The 24346-nt window shown below is 37.7% G+C and overlaps 2 protein-coding genes across 6 annotated transcripts in view; one reads left to right on the top strand and one right to left on the bottom strand.

Moving 5' to 3' along the window:
- s100p (S100 calcium binding protein P) overlaps window positions 1-19190 on the bottom strand; it is a 58866-nt gene extending 39676 nt beyond the window's left edge. For 3 of the 4 annotated variants that reach the window (XM_067432124.1, XM_067432122.1, XM_067432123.1), the window contains exon 1: window positions 19130-19190. In XM_067432124.1, the coding sequence (XP_067288225.1) occupies window positions 19130-19155 (26 nt within the window). In that variant the 5' untranslated portion in view covers window positions 19156-19190. Of the gene's footprint in view, window positions 1-11948; window positions 12055-19129 lie in introns of those variants that run through there. The other variant, XM_067432125.1, reaches the window with a different exon arrangement.
- tbl1xr1a (TBL1X/Y related 1a) overlaps window positions 1-24346 on the top strand; it is a 326002-nt gene that overhangs the window by 52275 nt on the left and 249381 nt on the right. For both annotated transcript variants that reach the window (XM_067432118.1, XM_067432116.1), the window contains exon 3: window positions 22888-22925. The gene's annotated coding sequence lies outside the window, so the exon portion shown is untranslated. The remainder of the gene's footprint in view (window positions 1-22887; window positions 22926-24346) is intronic.

Genomic DNA, 24346 nt, shown 5'->3' with positions numbered 1-24346 from the left:
TATATATATATATATATATATATATATATATATATATATATATATATATATATATATATATATTCAACTTATATATAAGTTGAAAATATCTCACATATTTACCACTGTGTGGCATCCCTTCTTTTTATAACAGTCTGCAAACGTCTGGGCACTGAAGAGACAAGTTTAGCTCAAGTTTAGGAATAGGAATGTTGTCCCATTCTTGTCTAATACAGGCTTCTAGTTGCTCAACTGTCTTAGGTCTTCTTTGTTGCTTTGTTGCTCTTTATGATGCATCAAATGTTTTCTATGGGTGAAAGATCTAGACTGAAGGCAATTTCAGTACCTGGATCCTTCTTTTACATAGCCATGATGTAGGGTTGGGCGATATGGCCCAAAAAAATTATCACGATATAATTTAGCATATCAGTCGATATCGATAAATATCACGATAAATGTAAAATGTTTATTTCTTTAAAGTTTGAAGGCATATTTTTGCTCCTGAGTGAAATATGTAGAAAACAAACAGTTAGCTGTGGTTTTAAACTATCCTTTATTGTCAAAACATGACAAACACTTCCCAAACAAGTGAACAATTTATTTAAACTGAGGTAGATTTATTTATTAAAATCTTAACTGTGGCCAGCATTTTTTTACTCAACACTTTATATCAATAATATATCATTATACAGGGCTTGACATTAAGCATGTTCATGTGCTTGTCCTTCGAACAAGTACATCGTTCAAGCTTATCCAAGTAAAAAATTAGCTTGTCCGGAAAAGTGTGTGTGTGTATTTGTGTTTGTGTGTTGTAAATATAATTTATTCTGAAGCAATATTCTCACCAGTGTTCAATCAGCTTTGACATATTTAAATCTGCATCATTTGAAATTTGTGATATTTTCACCTTTTATAAAGGGCATTTTCCCTTAATCTTATTAAATATAGGCTAAGCTTCATGTTTCATTTTATATTTGTAATTTTGATCAATACATTTAATTAAAATAAAACACTATAAGGCCTGTTACCAATCAAATTAAATAATTTACACTGAAAAAATACAACAGCATTAAATAATGTTTTGAGATTTGTAGTTTTGAATAGACAAATAAGACATGTTGGAAAGTATGTTTAAAGATCAAATTAAACCACCAGTAGGTGGCAGCAGGTGGCCGTCTTAATGAGCGAGTCATTGAGTCGTTAATTCAAACGATTCATTCAAACAATGAATCGTTCATTTACACACGTTGTTGTGAGACGCGTTGCGGTTCTGCTGTGAACGATTTTCGCAGCTGAAATAGAACAAAAACGCTCAATATTGCATCATATATATTTAATTGTGTAAGTAAAACACTAAAAACGCAAACGGTAAAAAAAAAGCGTTTTAAGAAACATTTTGAGGCCCCTTCTCTTGCCTCACAGTGGATTGGTCCACCGTGCATCTCACCGACACACACACACAGTCACACACACACACCTCACCGACAGTGGGCTGGTCGGGAGAGAGAAAAGTTCAGTATTTGTGGATCTCCAGTAAGGGCTGTCTAGTCTATTTTATTAATTTTAAACACCAGATGACATTATTTCTCTTTTGATACAGGCGATGCGGAGTCATTAATACATCATCAAAGACAAACAATTATGATAGCAATGTACAAGTCCGATGTTTTAGTGATTATAGTTTGGTAACGTTAGCCTGTTGTAAATAAGTCGCCCACGACAGCTAACAAGGTAATAAGCCGGTGTGTGAATGTAGTTAATGTAGGTTCTGTGTTGGGCTGCATGTTATATGGAAGAACTTTGAAGAAACACGATAATTTAATAATTAAATTCCGTGTGGTGAACGTGAACCTATGAAAAGCAGTCCACGCACGTCGCTCTGTTATATGTCGGATGGGATCGCTAAAATATCTCCAAACCACTGAAGTTGAGCGAACTACCTTGTCAACGATATCTGTCCCCCGAACTGGCCGTGAGCGCTGCATTTTCTTCACTATTGCTCATTTTTATCGCTCCACTTAACCCCGATCCTCCAAGCCTGTCAGCCACAGACTGTAAACATTACCGCGTGCAGCACGCAGACGCCCAGTCTGCAATACGCATGCGCAGCATTACGCATAGCGCGTAAGCATTATATCGAGAATTTATCGACCTGTTGTTATCGTTTTATCGAGGAAATTTATATCGTGATAATTATCGTTATCGTTTTATCGCCCAGCCCTACCATGATGTTGTAATTGATGCAGTATGTGGTCTGGCATTTTCATGTTAGAAAAAGCAAGGTCTTCGCTGAAAGAGATGACGTCTGAATGGGAGCATATGTTGTTCTAGAACTTGGATATACCCTTCAGGATTAATGGTCCCTTTCCAGATGTGTAAGCTGCCCATGCCACACACACTCATGCAACCTCATACTATCAGAGATGCAGGCTTCTGAACTGAACGCTGATGACATCTTGGGTTGTCCTTGTCCTCTTTAGTCCGGATGACATGGCATGCCAATTTTCCAAAAAGAACTTCAAATTTTGATTCATCTGACCACAGAACAGTTCTCTGCTCTGACACAGTCCATTTAAAATGAGCCTGGGCCCAGAGAAAACGCCTGCGCTTCTGGATCATGTTTAGGCTTCTAAACATTATGGCTTCTTTTTTGACCTATAAGTGACCTATGAGGTTTATCCGGCAACGGCGAATAGCATGGTGGATTATGTTCACCGAAAATGTTTTCTGGAAGTATTCCTGAGCCCATGTTGTAATTTCCATTACAGTAGCATTACTGTATGTGATGCAAGGGCCCAACGATCACAGGCATCCAGTATTGTTTTCCGGCCTTAACCCTTATGGACAGAGATTGTTCCAGATTCTCTGAATCTTTGAATGATATTATGCACTGTAGATGATGATAATTTCAAACTCTTTGGAATTTTCTCTGAGAAACTCCTATCTAATATTGCTATACTATTTTTCGCCACAACATTAGGGGAATTGGTGATCCTCTGCCCATCTTGATTTCTGAGAGACAATGCCACTATGGGTCATTTTATACCCAATCATGTTGCCAACTGACCTAATAAGTTGCTAAATTGGTCCTCCAGCTGTTCCTTATATGTACATTTAACTTTTCTGGCCTCTTATTGCTACCTGTCCCAACGTTTTTGGAATGAAATCCAAAATAAGCCAATATTTGGCATGACATTTCAAAATGTCTCAATTTCAACATTTGATATGCTATTTATATTCTATTCTAAATAAAATATATTTGTATGAGATTTGTAAATTATTGTATTCCTTTTTTATTCACAATTTGTACACAATGTGTCCCAACTTTTCAGCTTTTTAGCAGTTCACAAATCTTTAAATTGATCAAATTTAAAGGTCCACTGAAATCAAAATTGAGTTTTTTTAGCTTTTAGTATGACTGTGTTAGACTTAAAGTTATGAATAAGCTGGTATGTTCCAAAACTATGACAAAATTTGCATTTAGGAGCTATAAGCATTCAAAATTTACAGTCTCTCACTTCCGCTAAAACAAATCTCAGATTTTGGTGACATCATCGCAGACTTTACTTTCTCGTCAAATCTTCTGTTCAATCAGAATGCGCTCTAGAATCTAAAGCCCGCCCCCTACACTGCTGAAGCGGCGGCTGAAATCGGTCAGTTGTTAACACATATTTACTAATTTCTACATGGTGAAAGGCACATAGCACACTAGATATGTGATAGGAAATGATTCAGTGTAAATATGCTTTCATTTGAGGCGAATAAAGTCTGTTTTCACGTTAGTTTCACACACCGCAGCAGCGCACACACCCCAACGGCTCTGGTCTAAATTTAGACTACAGACACGAGAGCGCAGCGCGGATCATATGCACGAGTCGGCACCGACAACAAACATATCGACCCATTTGAATTCTGCACAGAATGCTGCATTTCAAACCGATATGGAGGAGATTATTAGGGCTGTGTATTGCCAAGAATCTGGCGATACAATACGTATCACGATACAGGGGTTACGATACGATATATTGCAATATATTGCGATATTGTAAGAGAGGCAATATATTGCAATATATTGCGATATTGTTAGAGAGGCAATATATTGCGATATTTCTTTTTGTGTGTTTTTGTTTTTTATAATTTAAAAGAATAAAGAACACAACCACAACAATAAGCCTAAAACACGAGACAAAGTATTTTATTTAATTAATACAGTATCATTTATAACACTAATCATATGCAATGTGCAATCTAAATTAAGGGAAATGTAAAGTGACTGCAGGATTCTTTGTGTAAATGTTTTAAAGGTTCACAGTATAGCAGTGGCTATTTAACAACAGAAAGTGCAGTCCATTTCATGACTGAATGACTGTTTGTTTTATATTTAACACAGTAGCCCCGATCACACAGAACGTGTTTTTGCAGCGAGAAGCCTTTTTTGAATGGATTTCGTTTGGCAGAGAGCGTTAGGCGCGCTGCTTATGCGCCCTGGGCGCCTCGCGTTTTTGAAGGAGCGCTCCGAGCGCATGAAGTGGAAAAAAGTCAACTCTGAGCGGAAAAGCGTGCAACATCATCGCGCTTATGTTCTGTTGTCCAATCGAATGAATGAAGCGGCGGACCTTCCGTTGTGTTGACCGTTACATTGATTTGACTGACAGTACCATAGACCGTACAGTACAGGTGATTCGGGGGTTGCCTAGAAACATTAAAGTGCACTGCTCATTTTTGAATGAGAAAACGCCGACCAAAAAAGGGAGTGCAGTGCGCCTCGCGTTTTCGAACCTGAAAAACGCGTTCTGTGTGATCGGACCCTAAAGCTGTTTTCTATAAAGCAGTCTATTGTATAAAGTGCTATTTCAGGTAACGTTACTGAACTGCAGAGCTGGTGCATCCATATCCACATCGCTATTATCTTTCGTTCTCCTGCCACTGCTGTCAGTTTTGGAGTGTGTTTATTTTGTTACTGAGAGGAAAACGTGCAGTACATTCTATCGAAACACTTCTCAGCAGCGCGGGTGACATCAGGATGTTAAGCGAGCTCTCTGTTTCAATGTGTTTCCCGAGTATTAGATTATAACTTGGCCTATTTTGCAAACAAAATGATTCTTGTCGATTTACAAGTGGCTTCTTTATAGCTGAAGCCAACATGAGTCCACACTTCAGCTCTGTATACTGCAAGAGCGGAATAATTCTATCGTCTTGAGAGCTGGGTTTGCTAATGTAAACACTAATACTTTCACCTTGCGCTTCTCCGGCTCCGTGTCAGTTATACGTTCTGAGATAACACTGCCATCTAGCGGTTGGGTGTTATACAGGCTGTGGTTTAAACCGAACACAAAGCCACGAATCTTGGATGTAAATAAATAAATATATAAATATCGATACAGTGTTTTTGAGAATCGATACAATATCGCCAAACATAATATCGCGATATTCACGTGTATCGATATTTTCTTACACCCCTAGAGATTATAATGATATACGGTGTTAGAGGAAACTGGCTTTACCAAACAGAGAGAGGTCCGCTCTGGGGCTCTAGTCTAGTGTATATAAACAAAACGCTATTGGCTGTTTCAAAAAAGGGGAGGAGCTGCTAAAAGCTGGAGCCGTTTCAGGGGAAATTACGTCAACACATTGAATAATGCGGCGCGTTTCAAAGCACTTTAGTGGGCCTTTAAGAAAAGAAAAAACTTGCCCCAAATTTATTTTATATGTGTGTATACACAATTAACAAAATATTAGAGCATTTCTATATAATCCTGAAAGCATTGTTGATCTAAATACATTATTTTATGCATTATGATTTTTGCAGATGCAGTTTTATTTATAATTAACTCTAAATGAACAATTTGACAACCCAATTGGACATTTGGTCAAGTATTCTGTTGGTCTTTTACTTGTCAGCCTCCACGAAGTGGGCTTGCTCCATGAAAAATATATTTTTTTTACTTAAAATGATCTTAAAGTAAAATGGACTTAATAATGGTACTGAGTGCACCTTCCAGTTAACAGGTTTGAGAGGTTTGGTCTGATTTGATACGTGTCAGAACGCATGCTGATTATTGCAATCAGAGTTCGCCTACAGTCAAAAAAAAAAAACATATTTCCTCCATTAGTTGTGCGTTTTCTGAACAATCAAGCTAAAGTCTAAAATAGAATCAACACATTAACTGTCACCAGCTATTCAAAGACTTGTGTGTACAGAACTTTTGTACATGTATCAATGAACCCCCTTCTTCCGAAATACGAAATGTGCTGTGATTGGTTAGCTGCCCTAGTGTGTTGTGATTGGCACCCGAGGTCTACTCAGATGTAAATATTAAGGATGATGTCAGTTTCAAACCAATTCAAACCTAATTCCGACTTAAAATGTTAGTTTACCCAAAAATTTAAATTCTGTCATTTATTACTCACCTTCATGCCGTTCGACACCCGTAAGACCTCCGTTCATCTTCAGAGAAAATTACATTACTGCCAATGGAGGTCTTTCTGAGCCATCAGATTTCAACAAAAATATCTTCATTTGTGTTCTGAAGATTTACGGCTCTGGACCGACATGAGGGTGAGTCATCAATGACATAACTTTCACTTTTGTGCGTAGCCTGCATTGTGAATCTTGAAGTTGTTCTCTGTAAAATGTGCAGCACACAGATAAATGTTGGGGTTATAATTTTCAGGAAAAGTGTTTAAAATGAATTTTAACCACTTGTATTTTAATTTCATCGGGCTTAGGAAGGTCAGTTGAGTTTTTGAAACAAGGTGATTAACGTTTTAAAGAGTAACATTGTGACTTAACATTGGATTACTTGTAATCCAAGTAATTTGTTGTAGTTCTTGGAAAGTGGATTCAGTTAAATAAAATATCTCCCTTTGGAGTGGACTTTGTAACCTTGCAAATCTTTTTGCAGTTCTGTTTGTCCTCTTGCCTTATTGGACTTTAGAGAGTTTTTTAGTGTAAAAGCTAGTTTAGTGAGACCAATCCTTTAGATCAGCTATTAAATGACTGTAAAACAGAAAAAAAAGAGAGTTCACCCTAAAATTTTTAATTATGTCATATCCCTCACTCTGTTCTAAATGTGAATGTTTGTTCTTCTGTAGAAAAAAGAAAAAAAGATTTTGAAGATTGTCAAAGCTGCTCTTTTTGGGGCCGTCCATCCATGCGACTTACTGTATTCCAAATCTTCTAAAGCAATACAATGAAGAACATATTAAAATGGAAGTATTTACTCACTGAAGATCTCAAATCATATGGTGCCTTTTTGAACTTAACAGCCCCGGGTCAAAATATATGCTTTAATTTCATTGAAAAGAAAACAGGGTGAGTATTTGACAGTTGTCATTTTGGAGTGCACTATTCCTTTACATTTAATTTTTACATTTTCTACAATAAGCATTTCTTTATTGCCGGGTAGGTTTTACAATGCTAAACTGCAGTTTAACAGACTAACAACATTAACACAATACACTTTTTTTAATGTTCCTACCGTTACTCCCTTACAATATACTATTCAATGTGTCTGCATAACAGTCATAAGAGAGATGCCAACGTGTAAAAACCTTGTGTAAACATAGCCATGAGCTTACAGCTGACATGCAAACACACAAAAGGTTCATAACCCCTTCTGAATCATTGTATGAACAAAACCACTCCATAATATCACCAAACCATTGTGTTTCACATCAGCCAACCGGACTGAATCACGTTATGAAATGACCCTGTTTATTTTAGCAGTCACTCTTCATTGAAAAACATTTCAACCCCAGTAAAGGTCACTTCATCGCATTGGGTGAAGGTAACCCTGTAACCATCTGTGTGTTATTTAAAAAAAAATGCCCTCGTGTCTGGACAAATGACAGGCGAGAAGTACATACGTTGTTAAGAATGCTCATCTGCTTTGTGCAGTTTGTAAGGTGTTTCTCTAGGGGGGCAGAAATGCCCAGCCCCGACAGATCATGTAACCTAAGATGAATAAATGTGCCTGTGCACTCGCTGTCTTATAAGAGGGTTTCTGGGAAGTCATAGTATGTTAGGTGTCATGCTGGGCTTTCTGGTGCTGTCAGAATCTGGAAACTTCCATAACTATCTAGCTGTATACATGCTGCAAAGAGTAGCGTGTCAATGCCTAGCGGACCTCTCCTGACAAGACCTGGCTGGGTCAGGTGGAAATTTCTGACAGAGTACACACTTAGCTTTTTATGTTCCAACATTTTAGCCCAAGGTCAAAATAATTATAGCATTCTGTTGATCAATGGGTATCTGTTTGAGCTTGCAAATGCACTGGGGTATGGAAAATTACACGGCTTAAAACTCAACAACACTGCCAGCTTCAAGCAAAAGCATATCAGTTGAGTTTCGGATGTTGAAAGCCCCATGATGCATGGTCAAACAACGTCATTTGTCAAAGTTCCTTGACGTTGCTGAGACTGTAGACAATAACTTTGAGTCAACAAGTTGAGGGTTATTTGTACTTGTTTAACCTTGTATAGATGTTTACAGATGGACTTTATCCCCTAAATGTCCCCGGAACCATATAAAGCATATAAAGTGTGGGAATGAGCTGCTGTGTTGTGTGAGCAGAGATGCTTGGCATCAGCTGGCACTTCAAAGCTGCCTGTGCCCATCCAGACAAATCATTGGCTGGAATAAAAGGCTCTGCTTATTTAAATTTGCTTAGCTGATCACAGCATGACTTTTTATTATGATGAGGACGGTACGGTCACAATATTGTGGGTTTGCCCCACTTGACGATGCAGCATTTTAATATCAAACTACTATGTTTTTTTGTTCTTTGTTCTGTTGCTCTTTTGTGCTAATGTTCTGTCTGTCTTTTATTTTAATGTTGACTGTCTGTCTTTCGTTCAATGGTGTCTGTCTTTTTTTCTTTCTTTCTTTTTTTGTATATATATATATATATATATATATATATATATATATATATATATATATATATATTTTTTTTATTTTATTTTTTTTATTGGAGGATCAAAAAGTAACATTTTACAGGAGGTAAAACAGTTCTCCAGTTTCATTTTATCTTAAACAACTAGACCACCCTTCCCCCCACACACACATATACAAAGATAAATAATAAAATAAAATAATATAAAATAAAAAGTTAGTTAAAAATAATAATTAAATTAATTAAATTAAATTAAAAATATATAAATTATATTAACCACGTTCTAGGATAACAACTTTTCCCCTTCTCTCTTCTTCTCCCCCCTACAAAAAAGATCTATAAAAATTTCTACAAAAGAGTTAGGAATTCACACATTAAAAAAAACAAAAAAAAACAAGCACAGATCTGCATACCCACATTTCAAAAGCAGTTGGTTAGTCAGGCTTTACATGTACATTTTCACAATTGTTGAACACCCTCCTCAGTTCCTACCCCATGAAGGTAGTTGACCACTGATTTGATTAAATCCATAAAAATAATACTAATACTACTACTACTACTAATAATAATAATAATGATGATGATGATGATGATGATGATGATGATGATGATGATGAAGAAAAGAAAGAAAAGAGAGGGGGGGGAAATAAGAAAAGAAAACTACGTCCGACTGATCCGAGTGCGCGCCTGTTTCCTGTGGTGTACAAGAGGTAAAAACGATATAAATACTGTTCGTTTTCTCACACAAACCGCTCGTTTTGTGTCTTAGGCCATCAGTGTGTACTTATGATGGGGGATTGTTTAATTTGGACTTCTCTGTGTATGCTCTTTGAGGTGGTGACCATAGACCTGCATTATGTGAGGCACAGACAAGAACGGTTTGACCTAAAATGATCAAAAGTGAAACTACTGGGGAAACAAATACTCCTACATCTCGGATGCCCATGAGGTAAGCTAAAACATATCAAAATTTAATTTCAAAGTGAACTATCCCTTTAAGTGGGGTAGCATTGCTGATACAATGTTATATCAGGTGTAAAATATGTACAATAACAATTGCAGAAAAATTTGTATTAAGATGTCCGGAAATCAACTAAAGTTCATTTATTGATATAGATCTCGTTTAATTATTGCATCTAAACACAATATAGCATTGTGCCAAGAATTTTAATGTGAATAAAGGCATAGATTTGCACACTTTGCTTATAATCCATGGTCTAGTCTGTTAAACTTATCAGAAGTTCTCGTTTCTAATATGCCTATTTTTTCTCTCATCAAAACCGAATACCATCAGTGGTCGTACATCAAGAGCAGGGACAGTTTTTGTGCATTTTGTTTCGTGATCTGACCGGAACAAATAGAAAGTCTCTGCAACAGCGTAAAGCGTTAGATTAAAGCGCTCGTCTGTGTGAAGACTACATGAGCCGTGAGAGAAATCTGCACCACTGATAACAGTGGCAACGAGTGCCAGATCGCCTCTTATTTAACAAACAAACAAAATGATACTCTTCTAATTAACCAGAGATGTTTTGTTTGTATTAGTTAGGTTCATCCGTGAAGCAAGATGTTTTAAAAAAGTGGTGGGGACATGTCCCACCCGTCCCACCCGTAAATTACGCCTATAGTGCATCTTCCCAGTGTCTTGTCTGACAACTGACAACCATCAACTCGCCTTCCCAACTGTTCTTAATTTTTGAAAGGTCATGATTTTCAAGAGACATTAGTTGAGAATATAACCGTGATATCAGTCCTTTTTTCAGACAGAGGAGGGTCATTTCCTCCCATGCTGCCTCAATAGGGAGGGCTGGGAAAGATGGGAAAAGTGTTTTAACAAAATGGCGTATTTGGAGATATCTAAAAAAGTTACTGCGTAAAAGATCATATTTCTGGCATATATTTTCAAAACTATCAAACCCTTTTTTACAGTACAAGCTTTTAAAACAGGAAGTCTGCTTCCTGCCCCTCTGTCTTTTTTTCTAACGTTGTCCGTTTGTCTTTCATTGTAATGTTGTGCATCTGACTTTTGTTTTAATGTTGTCCATCTGTCTGTAGTTCTGATGTTGTTCGTCTGTCTTTCGTTCTAATGTTCTGTCTTTCATTCTAATGTTGTCTGTCTGTCTTTTGTCCTAATTTTCTGTCTGTTTTTTGTTCTAATATTGTCTGTTTTTAGCACTAATGTCTGTCTGTCTGTCGTTCTAATATTCTGTCTGTCTTTCGTTCTGTCTATTTAATCACTATTTATAACTACAGTCGTTTTATTATTCAGTAGTCCCTTAACTTTGCCAGGGTCATCCAAATTCAAATCGACACCCATGGTGCATCTGTTTTCTTTAAACTTGCATTGATTCACAGCCAATTAGAAAGCATGACAGAGCCCTGACACACCCATCAGTGAGCGCCGCTGTCTCCCATGTGTGCGAAGTGCTAATGGGATGTGGCTTTGCTGCCTGCTGGCTTGGGATCTGATATGGTGGCTGAAAACAGCGGCACCGGAGAGGCTGCAGGCTTCGCTGAAGGTCAGTCTGTGGGCCTTCACCAAATACAGGTCAAGAGGTCAGGGCAGGAATTTGCATACCCTGCTGCTACAGCTGGATGATAAACGATCATCTGCACATAAATATACCAATGCAACAGCAAAGAGTCTGCTTTATATGATAAACTAGTATGTTTGTATTTGTTGATAATCATTTTATAAACTCAAGAAAAAAAGAAGACACAAATTGCTCCAAGGGTCTGCTGTAAGAGTCAAGCAATCCCAGCTGTTTTCAAAGACTCGATTATAATTTTTATCAACAAACAAGACATGACTTAAAAATAAAATGGATAACCGCCTCAGTGTCTCGAGGCTAGAAGTTCAATTTCTCTGGATGTTAAATCAAGTGCATTATTTTTCTTTCTCGCTTTTTCTTTTTTCTTTTCTGTAACCGGCTAACAGTTACTGCCCCTCATACAAACAGCCAACCACCAGAACAAATCCATTTATAATGTAAAAATAATGTCAAAAGATAAAGCACTGACATCATGAAGCAAACCTAACTCCTTTACATGTTTGATGAACCAAATCGTTCCTACCTTCAGGTGTCTTTGTTCTTTCTGTATTACCTGACCGATAATCCCATTCCCAGTAGGTGATTATGTCTGTCGTGGCAGTTTAAAGTTTTCTGCAGATGTTCTATTGGTTAAACCTGTTTGTGAGGAACACTATTAGTGAGAGAGACGTGCTAACTCTGAGTATAAGCCTGTGTGCTCAAAATGTTTCAGATAGCTGCTGGTGCAACAAGAGTGACAGGCGCAATAGATTCACTAGCTCTCTCATGCTTAAAATTAGTAAACTAATGTCTGTATGTGTACATACACACACGGATGGCCAAGAAATCATACAAGAAACAAACCTACCCCTTGGAAGGTCATACCAAAGTATTAGACCATGGTACTGAATGATTGCCATATTCAAATACAGTAGTATTGAAGTGGTACTTCAAGCTGAAGAAAAAACTGAATAATAATAGTACATTTCCATTAAAACATTTTGGTCATTAAGAATATATATATCAGGGCTTGACATTAAGCATGTTCATGTGCTTGTTCTTCGGACAAGTAAATCGTTCATTCACTTGTCCGAGTAAAAAATGTGCTTGTCAGGAAAAAAGTTCGAGATTTTTTTTTAATGTTGTGTGTGTGTGTGTGTGTGTGTGTGTGTGTGTGTGTGTGTGTGTGTGTGTGTGTGTGTGTGTGTGTGTGTGTGTGTGTGTGTGAGCCTGTTTATGTGGTTTATGAGGACACAAATTTGTATAACTACATGGGTATTACACTGGTATTACACTATAAATGTGGTTTATGAGGACATATCAAATGTCCTCATAATTCAAATGGCCTTAAAAACATACTAAATGATGTTTTTTTGATAAAATAAAAATGCAGAATGTTTCCTGTGATGGGTAGGTTTAGGGGCAGGGGCAGTGTAAGGGGATATAAAATACGGTTTGTACAGTATAAAAACCATTACGCCTATGGAGAGTCCCTGTAAACCACATAGACCAACATGTGTGTGTGTGTGTGTGTGTGCGTATGTGTGTGTGTGTGTGTGTGTGTGTGTGTGTGTGTTGTAACTATAATTTATTCTGAAGCAATCTCACCAGTGTTCAATCAGCTTTGACATATTTAAATCTGCATATTTGAACATTTTTATTTTTGTATTGAATCATTTCAAATCTGTGATATTTTTACCTTTTATAAAGGGCACCCCCCCCCCCCCCAATCTTATTAAATATAGGCTATGCTTCAGGTTTAATTTTATATTGTTAAATTTGATCGATACATTAAATTAAATTAAGACACTATGGGCTGTCAACAATAAAATTAAATTATTTACACTGAAAAATTAAAACTGCATTAAATAATGTTTTGAGATTTGTAGTTTTGAATAGACACATAAGAAATGTTGGAAAGTATGTTTAAACATGAAACTAAACCTCCAGTAGGTGGCAGCAGGTGGCCGTCTTAATGAGTGAGTCATTGAGTTGTTCATTCAAACGATTCATTCAAACACTGAATCGGTAACACACTTGTTGCTGTGGCCGCTACGGTTCTGCTGTATGTGAACGATTTTCGCTGCTGAAATCGAACAAAAGCACTCAATATTGCATCTAAAATGTAAGTGACTTTAAGTGAATGTAAATGTAAGTGAATGTTAATTAATTGTTTAGAAAACTGTCATATGAAATCAGTGTCACTTTCAGTCATGACTCGTGATGGTATTCAGCTTAAATGCTCTAGTGACCTTGTTATCGTCAGTTCATCATATATTATTATCCACCACTATCGATCGCCACTTACACTAAATAAATGCACAATCGTTTTTGCATTTTGGTTATTCGCTAGTTATTTTTTGTTTTAATCAGGCTCTTGTCCGTCGGGCAAGTAAAATTCTTTTTCACTTGTTCCTTCAAAAAACAAGCGTTAATGTCGAGCCATATATATATATATATATATATATATATATATATATATATATATATATATATATATATATATATATATATATATAAATAAATTCTCAAATAAATTAAGGTAAGACTTTATTTTAGAGTCCTTGTTGCATGTAGTTCCTGTAGTTATAACCATACATTATGCATAATTACATGCAACTAAACCAAAGCCTAATCTTAACCTTAACCCATAGTAAGTTCATGTAGTTTATTATTATTACTCAGTACTTAAATGTACAATTACACTGTAATAAGGACACCAGTACAATGATTTTAACATTGATAATAGCAATGATTATTGAGCAGCAATCAACATATTAGAATGATTTCTGAAGTATGTGACACTTAAGACTGGTGTCATTCAGTTTTGCGATAACCAATATACATTTTAAAATGGATTAAATAGAAAAGTCATAAAATCAAACACTGCTTGTGAAAACCTGTATTTAAGTATACTGAACTTATGTTTTATGAGTGTTAAAAAGTGTATGTTTATCAGCATAGCGATGCTACTAGGTTAACTGCATTTTTCAGTAGCTTGTCAGTAGCTCAGTTACATTTAAAACAGTGTAGCTTTTTCAGTAGCTAACTACATTATACAGCAAGTAGCAGAGTTGCGCAGCCAAAAGCTACATTCCGTTTTGGGGGTCTGAATCTAACGACTGACAAGAACGAGCGGAGCTGAGCAGTGTGACGGAAGCTCAGCTTGCAGACGCGCTTCACTCATATGAGCTGCTCAGCAGTAAAACAACATTGTAAATAAAGTTTTTGCCTTTGAAATGACTGGGGGGAAAAGTGTCCCAATCAACCTGAATACACACTATACTATTTGAAATCAATTACATTGCATTATATTGCTTGAAACCCCAAATAGTATAACATTATTCATTAATTATTCAAAGTTATTTGTCAAAAAAAAAAAAAAAGTAGTTTCACTGTAGCTAGCTCGTAACTTCTAGTGTAGTTAAATACTTTTTCAAAATGGTAGCTTGAATGTAACTTAACTATTTTAACTTACAAGTAGCTTGTAGCTTGTAAAGCTACAGTTTCAGAGTAATTTCTGTGTTTTATTAAGTTGTCTTCTAGTTCACTCTAAAAAATGCTGGGTTAAAAACAACCTAAGTTGGGTTGAAAATGGACAAATCCAGAAATTGGGTTGTTTCAATGGGTCCATTCCAAGCGGCAACCTCCCGCGATCTCTCTTAAAGGGATCCCCTGGTGTTGAGACTTGTATGGCTTAATATAACATAAATGATGTCTCTTACTGAATTATGTAGTAGAAAACCCATGAAAGATCTACGTTATTTAAAAAATCGATTTTATATTTGGACCATGGGCGGCGCCATTTTGTTTGCGTTCTAGGTTGATGACGTAGAATGGTTGAACTCCTTAATCAGCTGGCGTTACCCGTAGCTATTTTTACCACAACGCAACTCGAAAATTGTTTCAGAGTTAAACAAAACCAATGAATTGCTTTGTAATTGTACTTAAAACACACTCAAACATACATGTGCAAACAAACTCACCTACACAAGTCACAAACAGATCGGCGGGCGGGCACACACACCTGACAGACTGCGCTGTCTCAATCGAGATTTTGGGCTGCTCAGTCTCCACGACAGGGGCTGAATCTGAAATCGACCCCCTATACCCTGAAATAGGGCATTATTTGAAGGCACGGCCATTTGTAGTGTTGTCCGACATCATAGTGGACATGTTCGAGTGTTCGAGTGCAGTCATTCAGTCTCACGTTCACCGCAATAACGAGTGTACAGACGATTTACAAACAGCTGTCCGACTTCACGCACCCAAACATACATGTGCACACAAACTCTCTCGCTTACACAGACTCACACACACCCCAACAGATCGGCGCGAACACACACACACACACACACACACCCCAACAGATCGGCGCGAACACACACGCACTGTTGCTATGCATTAGATTAACTGTAATGCCTAATGTATCCAGCAGAGGGAATATCTAGGTAGGATGATGGGATAAGTTAACGTGAGGAAGAGAGGCAGGATGTTTTGGTGATGATGCATGGGATTGGTTTACATTAAAGTTTGAGCACAAGCTCAGTGAATTAACCTCAATCTTTAAACTTTCACTTTTAAGACACAAATTACTTTCGCTACCTTTGTTCACTAATACAACTTGAAGGAGTTAATGAAGACGATCGAGTGCGTGAAGTCGGACAGCTGTTTGTAAATCGTCTGTACACTCGTTATTGCGGTGAACGTGAGACTGAATGACTGCACTTGAACATGTCCACTATGATGTCAGACAACACTACAAATGGCCGTCCCTTCAAATAATGCCCTATTTCAAGGTATAGGGGGTCGATTTTGGATTCAGCCCCTGTCGTGGAGACTGAGCAGCCCAAAATCTCGATTGAGACAGCGCAGTCTGTCAGGTGTGTGTGCCCGCCCGCCGATCTGTTTGTGACTTGTGTAGGTGAGTTTGTTTGCACATGTATGTTTGAGTGTGTTTTAAGTACAATTACAAAGCAATTCATTGGTTTTGTTTAACTCTGAAACAATTTTCGAGTTGCGTTGTGGTAAAAATAGCTACGGGTAACGCCAGCTGATTAAGGAGTTCAACCATTCTACGTCATCAACCTAGAACGCAAACAAAATGGCGCCGCCCATGGTCCAAATATAAAATCAATTTTTTTAAAATAACGTAGATCTTTCATGGGTTTTCTACTACATAATTCAGTAAGAGACATCATTTATGTTATATTAAGCCATACAAGTCTCAACACCAGGGGATCCCTTTAAAGCCAATACGGAAGTAATGCAAACTGCAATTTATCGACTGGCCACTAGAGGCAGGCTCCAGAAGGGAGCAGAATTGAGCCCCATGTTAAAATTCCCAACTTTACAGCAGAAAAAAACATGTTTACAGCCGGGCACAAATTGTGGTTTTGGCCTATACGGCTCATTTTGACCTTACTGACAACTGTGAGGGGGGTACATTTTTTTTTATAACTCATTTGTTTACGTTATATAAAGCCTTAAAGTTCTGCATAATTAAGGGCGTGGTTACTTCGAGTGACAGGTGGATAGCCATTTATCTGCCGTCTATAGTCATTGCGTCACCTCAGCTCCGCGCACATCCCGCCTTTTTGCCCATTTTGTTATCCGGGAGTGACACGCGATGACTCTCTCGCAAGATGGCAACGCCCAGCTCGTTTCTACTTTAAGCTTCAGAACGGCTTATCGGAATCCTATGGGTGATGTCACGGACACTACGTCCATATTTTTTTAGTCTATGGTCCAATTACTGGGTTCAAACAACCCAATCTCTGGGTTTGTCCATTTTCAACCCAGTATTTTTTAGAGTGTTCTAGTAGACAGATTTTATTACTAAATTGTCTCATCTGTAGTTTTACTTTTATTTTCTTCATCCTGTTTTTTGTTTCTGATTATTAAAGTACACATTAAACAGAAGTTGGGAAAGACTATATTGTCAAAAGTTTTGGGACACCTGCCTTTTACATGTGTATGAACTTTAATGACACCCCATTCTAAATCCGTAGAGTTTATTGTGGAGTTGGCCCACCCTTTGAGGCTACAACAACTTCAACTCTTTAATAATGTGTTTGTGAATTTTTTACCATTCTACTAGAAGTACATTTGTGAGGTTAGGCACTAAAGTGGAACAAGAAGGTCCGGCTCTCAGTCTCCACTCTAATTCATCCCAAAGGTGTTCTATCGGGTTGAGGTCAGGACTCTGTAGAGACCGGTTCCTTCACACTTCACAGTGAAGTTCCTTCACACTTTTCACATTCATGTCTTTATGGACCTTGCTTTATGCACTGGTGTGCAACAGGAGGCCATCCCCAAACTGTTCCCTCAAATTTGAGAGCACGAAATTGTCCAGCATTTCTTTTACTGGAACTAAGGGGCCAAGCCCAAACCATAACACCGTTCTCCTGGCAACCTCCAAACCCTGTCCATCGGGTTGCCAGGCAGACAAGTGTAATTGGTCACTCTAGAGAACACGTTTCCACTGCTCTAGAGTCCAGTGGGGGCATACTTTGCACCACTGCATACTACGCTTTGCATTGCACTTGATGTAAGGCTTGGTTGCAGCTGCTCAGCCATGGAAACCCATTCCATGAAGGTCTCTATGCACTGTTCTTGTGCTAATCTGAAGGCCACACAAAGTTTGGACTGTGTATTGTATTGTAACTGTATTGACTCTGCAGAAAGTCGGTAACTTCTGTGCACTATGCACCTCAGCATGCGCTGACCCTACTTGGTGAATTTTACATGGTTTACTACTTCGTTGCTGAGTTGCTGTGTCTCCCAATTTCTTCCACGTTTTTTTTATAATGCCACAAACAGTTGACCAAGGAATATTTAGTAGTGAGGAAGTAAGTATTTTAATTCACTGAGCTCCTGAGAGTGCCCCATTCTTCCATAAATGTTTGTAGAAGCAGTCAGCATGCCTAGATGCTTGATTTTATACACCTTTGGCCATGATTTGGAGGGGTATCCCAGTACTTTTGGCAATATAGTGTATATCCAAGGGAACCTGTTTCTCCAACAAAAAACAGTACGTCTGTTTGAAAAAAAAACTGAAAAAAAGTACGTCTGGCTTGATTTTGTCCATTAGAAATTGATGATCATTGTGGTTTGCTATGCTGTGATCTCATGTGATTGACAGGTTGTTTCATGACTTTTACATCACCTTTTACATAAAAAAATAGTATAAAACTATTATTAACATTTGACCTATTAGAGAGAAATAATCAAATGCTGAAAGTAGCTAAGACATTATAAATATGAGAGATTAAAATACATAGTTTTTCATTGCTGAACTAGGCTGCCATCTAGTGTTGGAGACCTCAAGTTGCACATACTGTCACAAACAACTCTCATGAACCCTTGAAAGTGGTGTGATGGTCTGTTATTAAAACAGCCTGAAACTTTTTTTCATTTTTAGCTAATTTTTACATCACCAATATCTCAATTTAGCTAAATCAACTTAAATATAAATTATGTTTGTGAGAAGCATGTTCAGATAACCGACCTATATTAGCACGATTAATATATATTATTATAGACTGATTATCTGAACCTATATTAGCACATTTATATCCTCTTAATCCTAATACCCGCTTGATAGACTTGAAAATTCAGAGCACCACCAAATAAAAAAGTGACAAATCAAATATTGAAACAACTGTGAAAAAACAGTTTCTTTTAGAGAGTGAGTGAAAAACTGAATGGAAAAAATCACCTTACCCATGTTCTCTCATAGGTCTTTTCATGTATCGTTCTTGCAGTGCAGTGTTGTTCTCTGACGGAGCACTTTGTGTTAGTCCCAGGAGGAAAGAATTGAAGGAAGTGTGTAACACTTCCGTCAGTTCTGATAGAGTGAGAGCGGCAGCTCTGGGAGCCACAGACTTCACTTCTGAACAATAGTCTACAAAAACAAAAAAATACACATCTACACAGGGACTTCATCAAATCCTTACATTTGTCCTTGATGTCTGGAGAGGTGTGTTTGCGTGTGTTGTTCCCCCCATTTCCAAGGACAGTCATAAAATCCAATCCAAGTGAAGCTCAGATAAAGAAAAAGGCTAGCTTTGGTGAATAGTTCTGGGCAGTCACGGATGTGATCCATAAGCTGATCCATAAGTGGTCAATACTAAGGGTTTATTTCTACTGGCTCTTCAAATTTTTACTTGCCTTGCCAACATTTTTACTGGCCCACCACAAAAAAAAAAAAAAAAAAAAAAAGTAGGTCTAGTTATTGTTTTTGTTGTTTTTGATCCATGAAACCTTAATAAATAATGTTGAATCCAAAAACTAACCAAACTCTCATACATTTTAAATATTGTTAAAGAAAGCCAGTAATTAAAATAAGAAAGAAAAAAAAAATAGAGCAATAACACAAATATACAACAGGACAAACATCGAAATTAAATAAAGAGTTCTTTTCAGGTTTTTCCATGTAGGCCTAGCTCAACTAGACGTAAATAGTAATCAAATGTAAATATCATTGCATATTCACGGTATAAATACAGATGAACCCTTATTACAGTTATTCAATTAAGAGCAGTGAGGATTTTTTTCTTTCTTTTGTTATCATTGATGAGAAAATGCTTCCCTTCCATGGCCTCCTAATCATCCCCCTCTCCTGATTGGTTTAATCACTAATAAGCTGGTGTGTGGTGAAGTTCTGGCACAATACGACAGCCGTCGCATCATCCAGGTGGATGCTGCACATCGGAATTGCACCCAAGATTTTCACCACTATAGCACTTGTGTATATGGTTGCGTGACAATAAAGTGATTTGATTTTGATTTGATTGATTTGGTGGTGGTTGAGGAGATTCCCCCTCTATGTAAAGTGCTTTGAGTGCCTAGAAATGCGCTATATACAGAGAGAAAAATAAGCATTTGAATACCCTGCTATTTTGCCAGTTCTCCCACTTAGAAATCATGGAGAGGTCTGAAATTGTCATCGTAGGTGCATGCATGTCCTTTGTAAGAGACATAATTACAATGTTTGAATTTTGGTAAAACATTTTATTTGTATGATACAGGTGCAAATAAGGATTTGAAGACCTGAGAAAATCAATGTTAATATTTGGAACAGTAGCCTTTGTTTGCAATTACAGAGGTCAAACGTTTCCTGTAGTTTTTCACCAGGTTTGCACATACTGCATGAGGGATTTTGGCCCACTCCTCCACACAGATCTTCTCTAGATCAGTCAGGTTTCTGGCCTGTTGCTGAGAAACACAGAGTTTGAGCTCCCTTGAAAGATTCTCTATTGCGCTTAGGTCTGGAGACTGGCTAGGCCACGCCAGAACCTTGATATGCTTCTTACCGAGCCACTTCTCGGTTATCCTGGCTGTTCAGGTCATTGTCATGTTGCAAGACCCCGCCTCAACCCATCTTCAATGCTCTAACTGAGAGAAGGAGGTTGTTTCCCAAAATCTTGCAATACATAGCCCCGGTCATCCTCTCCTTAATACAGTGCAGTCGCCCTGTCCCATGTGCAGAAAAACACCCCCAAAGCATGATGCTACCACCCCCATGCTTCACAGTACTCGTCATTCTTCTTCCTCCAAAAACGTTTAGTGGAATTATGACCAAAAAATTATATTTTGGTCTCATCTGACCACATGACTTTCTTTCATGACTCCTCTGGATCATCCAAATGCTCATTGGCAAACTTAAGACGGGCATGGACATGTGCTGGTTTAAGCAGGGGAACCTTCCGTGCCATGCATGATTTCAAAACATTACGTCTTAGTGTATCACCAACAGTAACCTTGGAAACGGTGGTCCCAGCTCTTTTCAGGTCATTGACCAGCTCCTCCCTTGTAGTTCTGGGCTGATTTCTCACCTTTCTTAGGATAATTGAGACCCCACGAGGTGAGATCTTAAATGGAGCCTTGCATGTTTAGCTTCTTCCATTTTCTAATGATTGCTCCAACAGTGGACCTTTTTCACCAAACTGCTTGGCAATTTCCCCGTAGCCCTTTCCAGCCTTGTGGAGGTGTACAATTTTGTCTCTAGTGCCATTGGACAGCTCTTTGGTCTTGGCCATGTTAGTAGTTGGATGGAGCTAACAACCTCAAACAGGTGCATCTAATTTAGGATAATAAATGGAGTGGAGGTGGACATTTTAAAGGCAGACTAACAGGTCTTTAAGGGTCAGAATTATAGCTGATAGACAGGTGTTCAAATTCTTATTTGCAGCTGTATCATACAAATAAATTGGTAAAAAATCATATATTGTGATTTCTGGATTTTTATTTTATTCTATTTTTTTAGATTATGTCTCTCACAGTGGACATGGACCTACTATGACAATTTCAGACCCCTCCATCATTTCCAAGAGGGATAACTTGCAAAATAGCAGGGTGTTCAAATTCTTATTTTCCTCACTGTAAATGTAACAAATAAATAATTAATAAATTATATGGTAGGGGGCGCTATTACACATCTCCTGAATGACTACAAACACAGGTGATAAAGATGTGGAAATGAGTGATCTCATATAAGCAGATGCATATGAAAAAAATGTGTAACAGCAAATAACAGCATTTAAATAAAAACTGCCTAATGTTACTGAATTAAATGTGGACCATTAGGACGAGCTACAGGACTGTGAAGCTTTGGGGTGTTGATGGACTCCATCTGTTTTGATCCCATCCCATTGATCCAGTTTTGATCCAATTTTTGTTTTTTTCACGAAACTTGCACACATTCAAGTGTTGATAAAAAAAGCAATGCATGGAGCTTGAATAAAGCAGAAGGTCTGTTCTTTCTTTTGCATGTTCAGATATTCAGAAGATTTTTTGTGGGCCATGAAACTTGTGAAAATGACCAAAAACGTAATAACCGACTATGTTTACGATAATTCTCAACAGGCATTTTTACATAATTTTATGTGAATATTTACTCAATGTGAGACGCATATGTGCCGTGGGCATGCTTAGGATGTATATTGCTGAACCAAACTGAGAGACGCGGGCACTTTCCCGTCTATGTGTGCTTGATAATTTAAATTAGCAAGGCTTTACAAATATGAAGATGTAGCACTGGCCCGAGCTGGGATGTAACAGGTCCATCAACTGGCCCGAGTGTCTTACACACTGGCCTTGGCCATCAGGCAGTCTTTATTATCAAGCCCTGATTAAGATATTCTTTTCTCTATGGTGTTGCTAATGTCTTTTTAAGATTATATCTAGACCATTGATATATTGTCTTTGGTGTTCTGTGGTTGCTGATAAGATGTTTGGGTGGTTACTACTAGGACAGTACTTACCTTGTTAGGTAGTTGATAGGGTGTTCTGGGTTAAAGTAAGGTTATTAAGATATTATGGTCTCCAGGGTTTAGCTACTAATACTAATAATATTAGTATTAATAATATTAATGCCCAACCAAAAACCAAAAACATGTCATTTTCTTCACCTTATTTTGTTTTAAACCCTTATTACTTTCCTGGTCATATTCTTTTGTATCTTCTTTTGTGTTCCACAGGAAGAAAGAAAGTCCTACAGATGTGAAACGACATGAGGGTGAGTAAATGACAACTTGAATTTTTGAGTGAACTATCCCTTTAAGAGACACTCTTTTTATGTGCATTTGTTTGGTAAATAATATCATGTTTACCTTTATAGATGTAATGCAAAAAAGAAATTAACAAAACATACATTTGAACGATTTAATATTGCTTGCCTTATGAAATTATGTAATATTTAAGATTTTATCGAACACAACTATTAACAAGCCATTAAAGGCTGATTTTCCTGGAGTATAGATACTCTGACTCTGTTTGATCACTGAATGTCCTGTTAGTGTACATGGTGTACATATACATTCAACCACTAGGTGTCTCTGTTAACACAGAAACCTATTGATGTTCATGTTTACATTTTCTTTCTTCCTCTGTCTGTCTTTATTTATCTCCATTTTCCCTTGGCATTGGCCTTACAGTTTTTAAAAAGCTACAAATTTAAGATTGATACAGCTCGTTCTAACATTGAATGGGAGCAAAGCTTTTGAAAAATGGGCCGTTTGAAAGCACTGTAGTTATCAAAGATAATAACACAAAACAGTATTCATGTAGAATCTCTTTGCATGCCAACATCACACTAATTTAATCATGTCTTTAAACCATCTGTAACCTGCCCTATTTTTCTAGCTTTGTGATTGAACAAAATACCCTTGAGTTGAGCTGGAAATTGTATTGCATTTAGTATATATGGGGCAGCCGCTGTTTCTCAAGGGGAGTCTGTCTCAATCTATAGGACTGACTCAATCAGGTCCAGTTGTCTGCCTGCTGCATCAGGAGGGGGTAGCCCTGCTAACCTGCTACTTATATTACACATTCACTTAGAATAAATTACATAGTATTGGCCCTATGGTGTACCCAAGAGAATGAAAAGATTAACCTCTAGGGTGTGTTGTTTAATTGGTGCAATCTACAAAATTCTCACAAAGTGCTGAAGTCGTACCTGCTACAGATAATGGAGCTTCGTGGGGGTTTTTAATCGAAGAGATTAATCAATCGTTCCAGACTGAAAGGAACAGGCAGTTTGTTGTAGGAAGAGATGGAGTGGGGGTGGGGAAGATAGGATCAATCCGTTTAGTCCTGTCTTTACTCATCCTGCTTGCAGTCTTCCAGCCTAGAGCAGGAGAGAGAGCTACTATCTACAAATCCCAACAGACTCCCAGCCACATAGAGCAGCTAAAAATAGCCCGCTGATTTGACACATGCAAAGGCTTTATAGTGCAATCTGAGCTCAGTCCATATGAGCCGATATGGATATGATCTCATCCTGTTGCACCTAAGAGATCCAATCGCATCCTGCAGGCTCGTGCCCGATCATGTTAGCATTAATGTACTATCAGAGTGTAACTGTGCTGATCACAGGCAGGTGAATGTAAAGCTGGATCATGCGGAGAGGAGGATGGGACTGTGCTAATGTGTCATCAA

Source organism: Pseudorasbora parva, chromosome 22, assembly GCF_024679245.1.
Source record: "Pseudorasbora parva isolate DD20220531a chromosome 22, ASM2467924v1, whole genome shotgun sequence".
NCBI classification, from domain to species: domain Eukaryota; kingdom Metazoa; phylum Chordata; class Actinopteri; order Cypriniformes; family Gobionidae; genus Pseudorasbora; species Pseudorasbora parva.
Note: the sequence above shows the minus strand (reverse complement) of the source record. Positions and strands in the feature narration are given on the sequence as shown.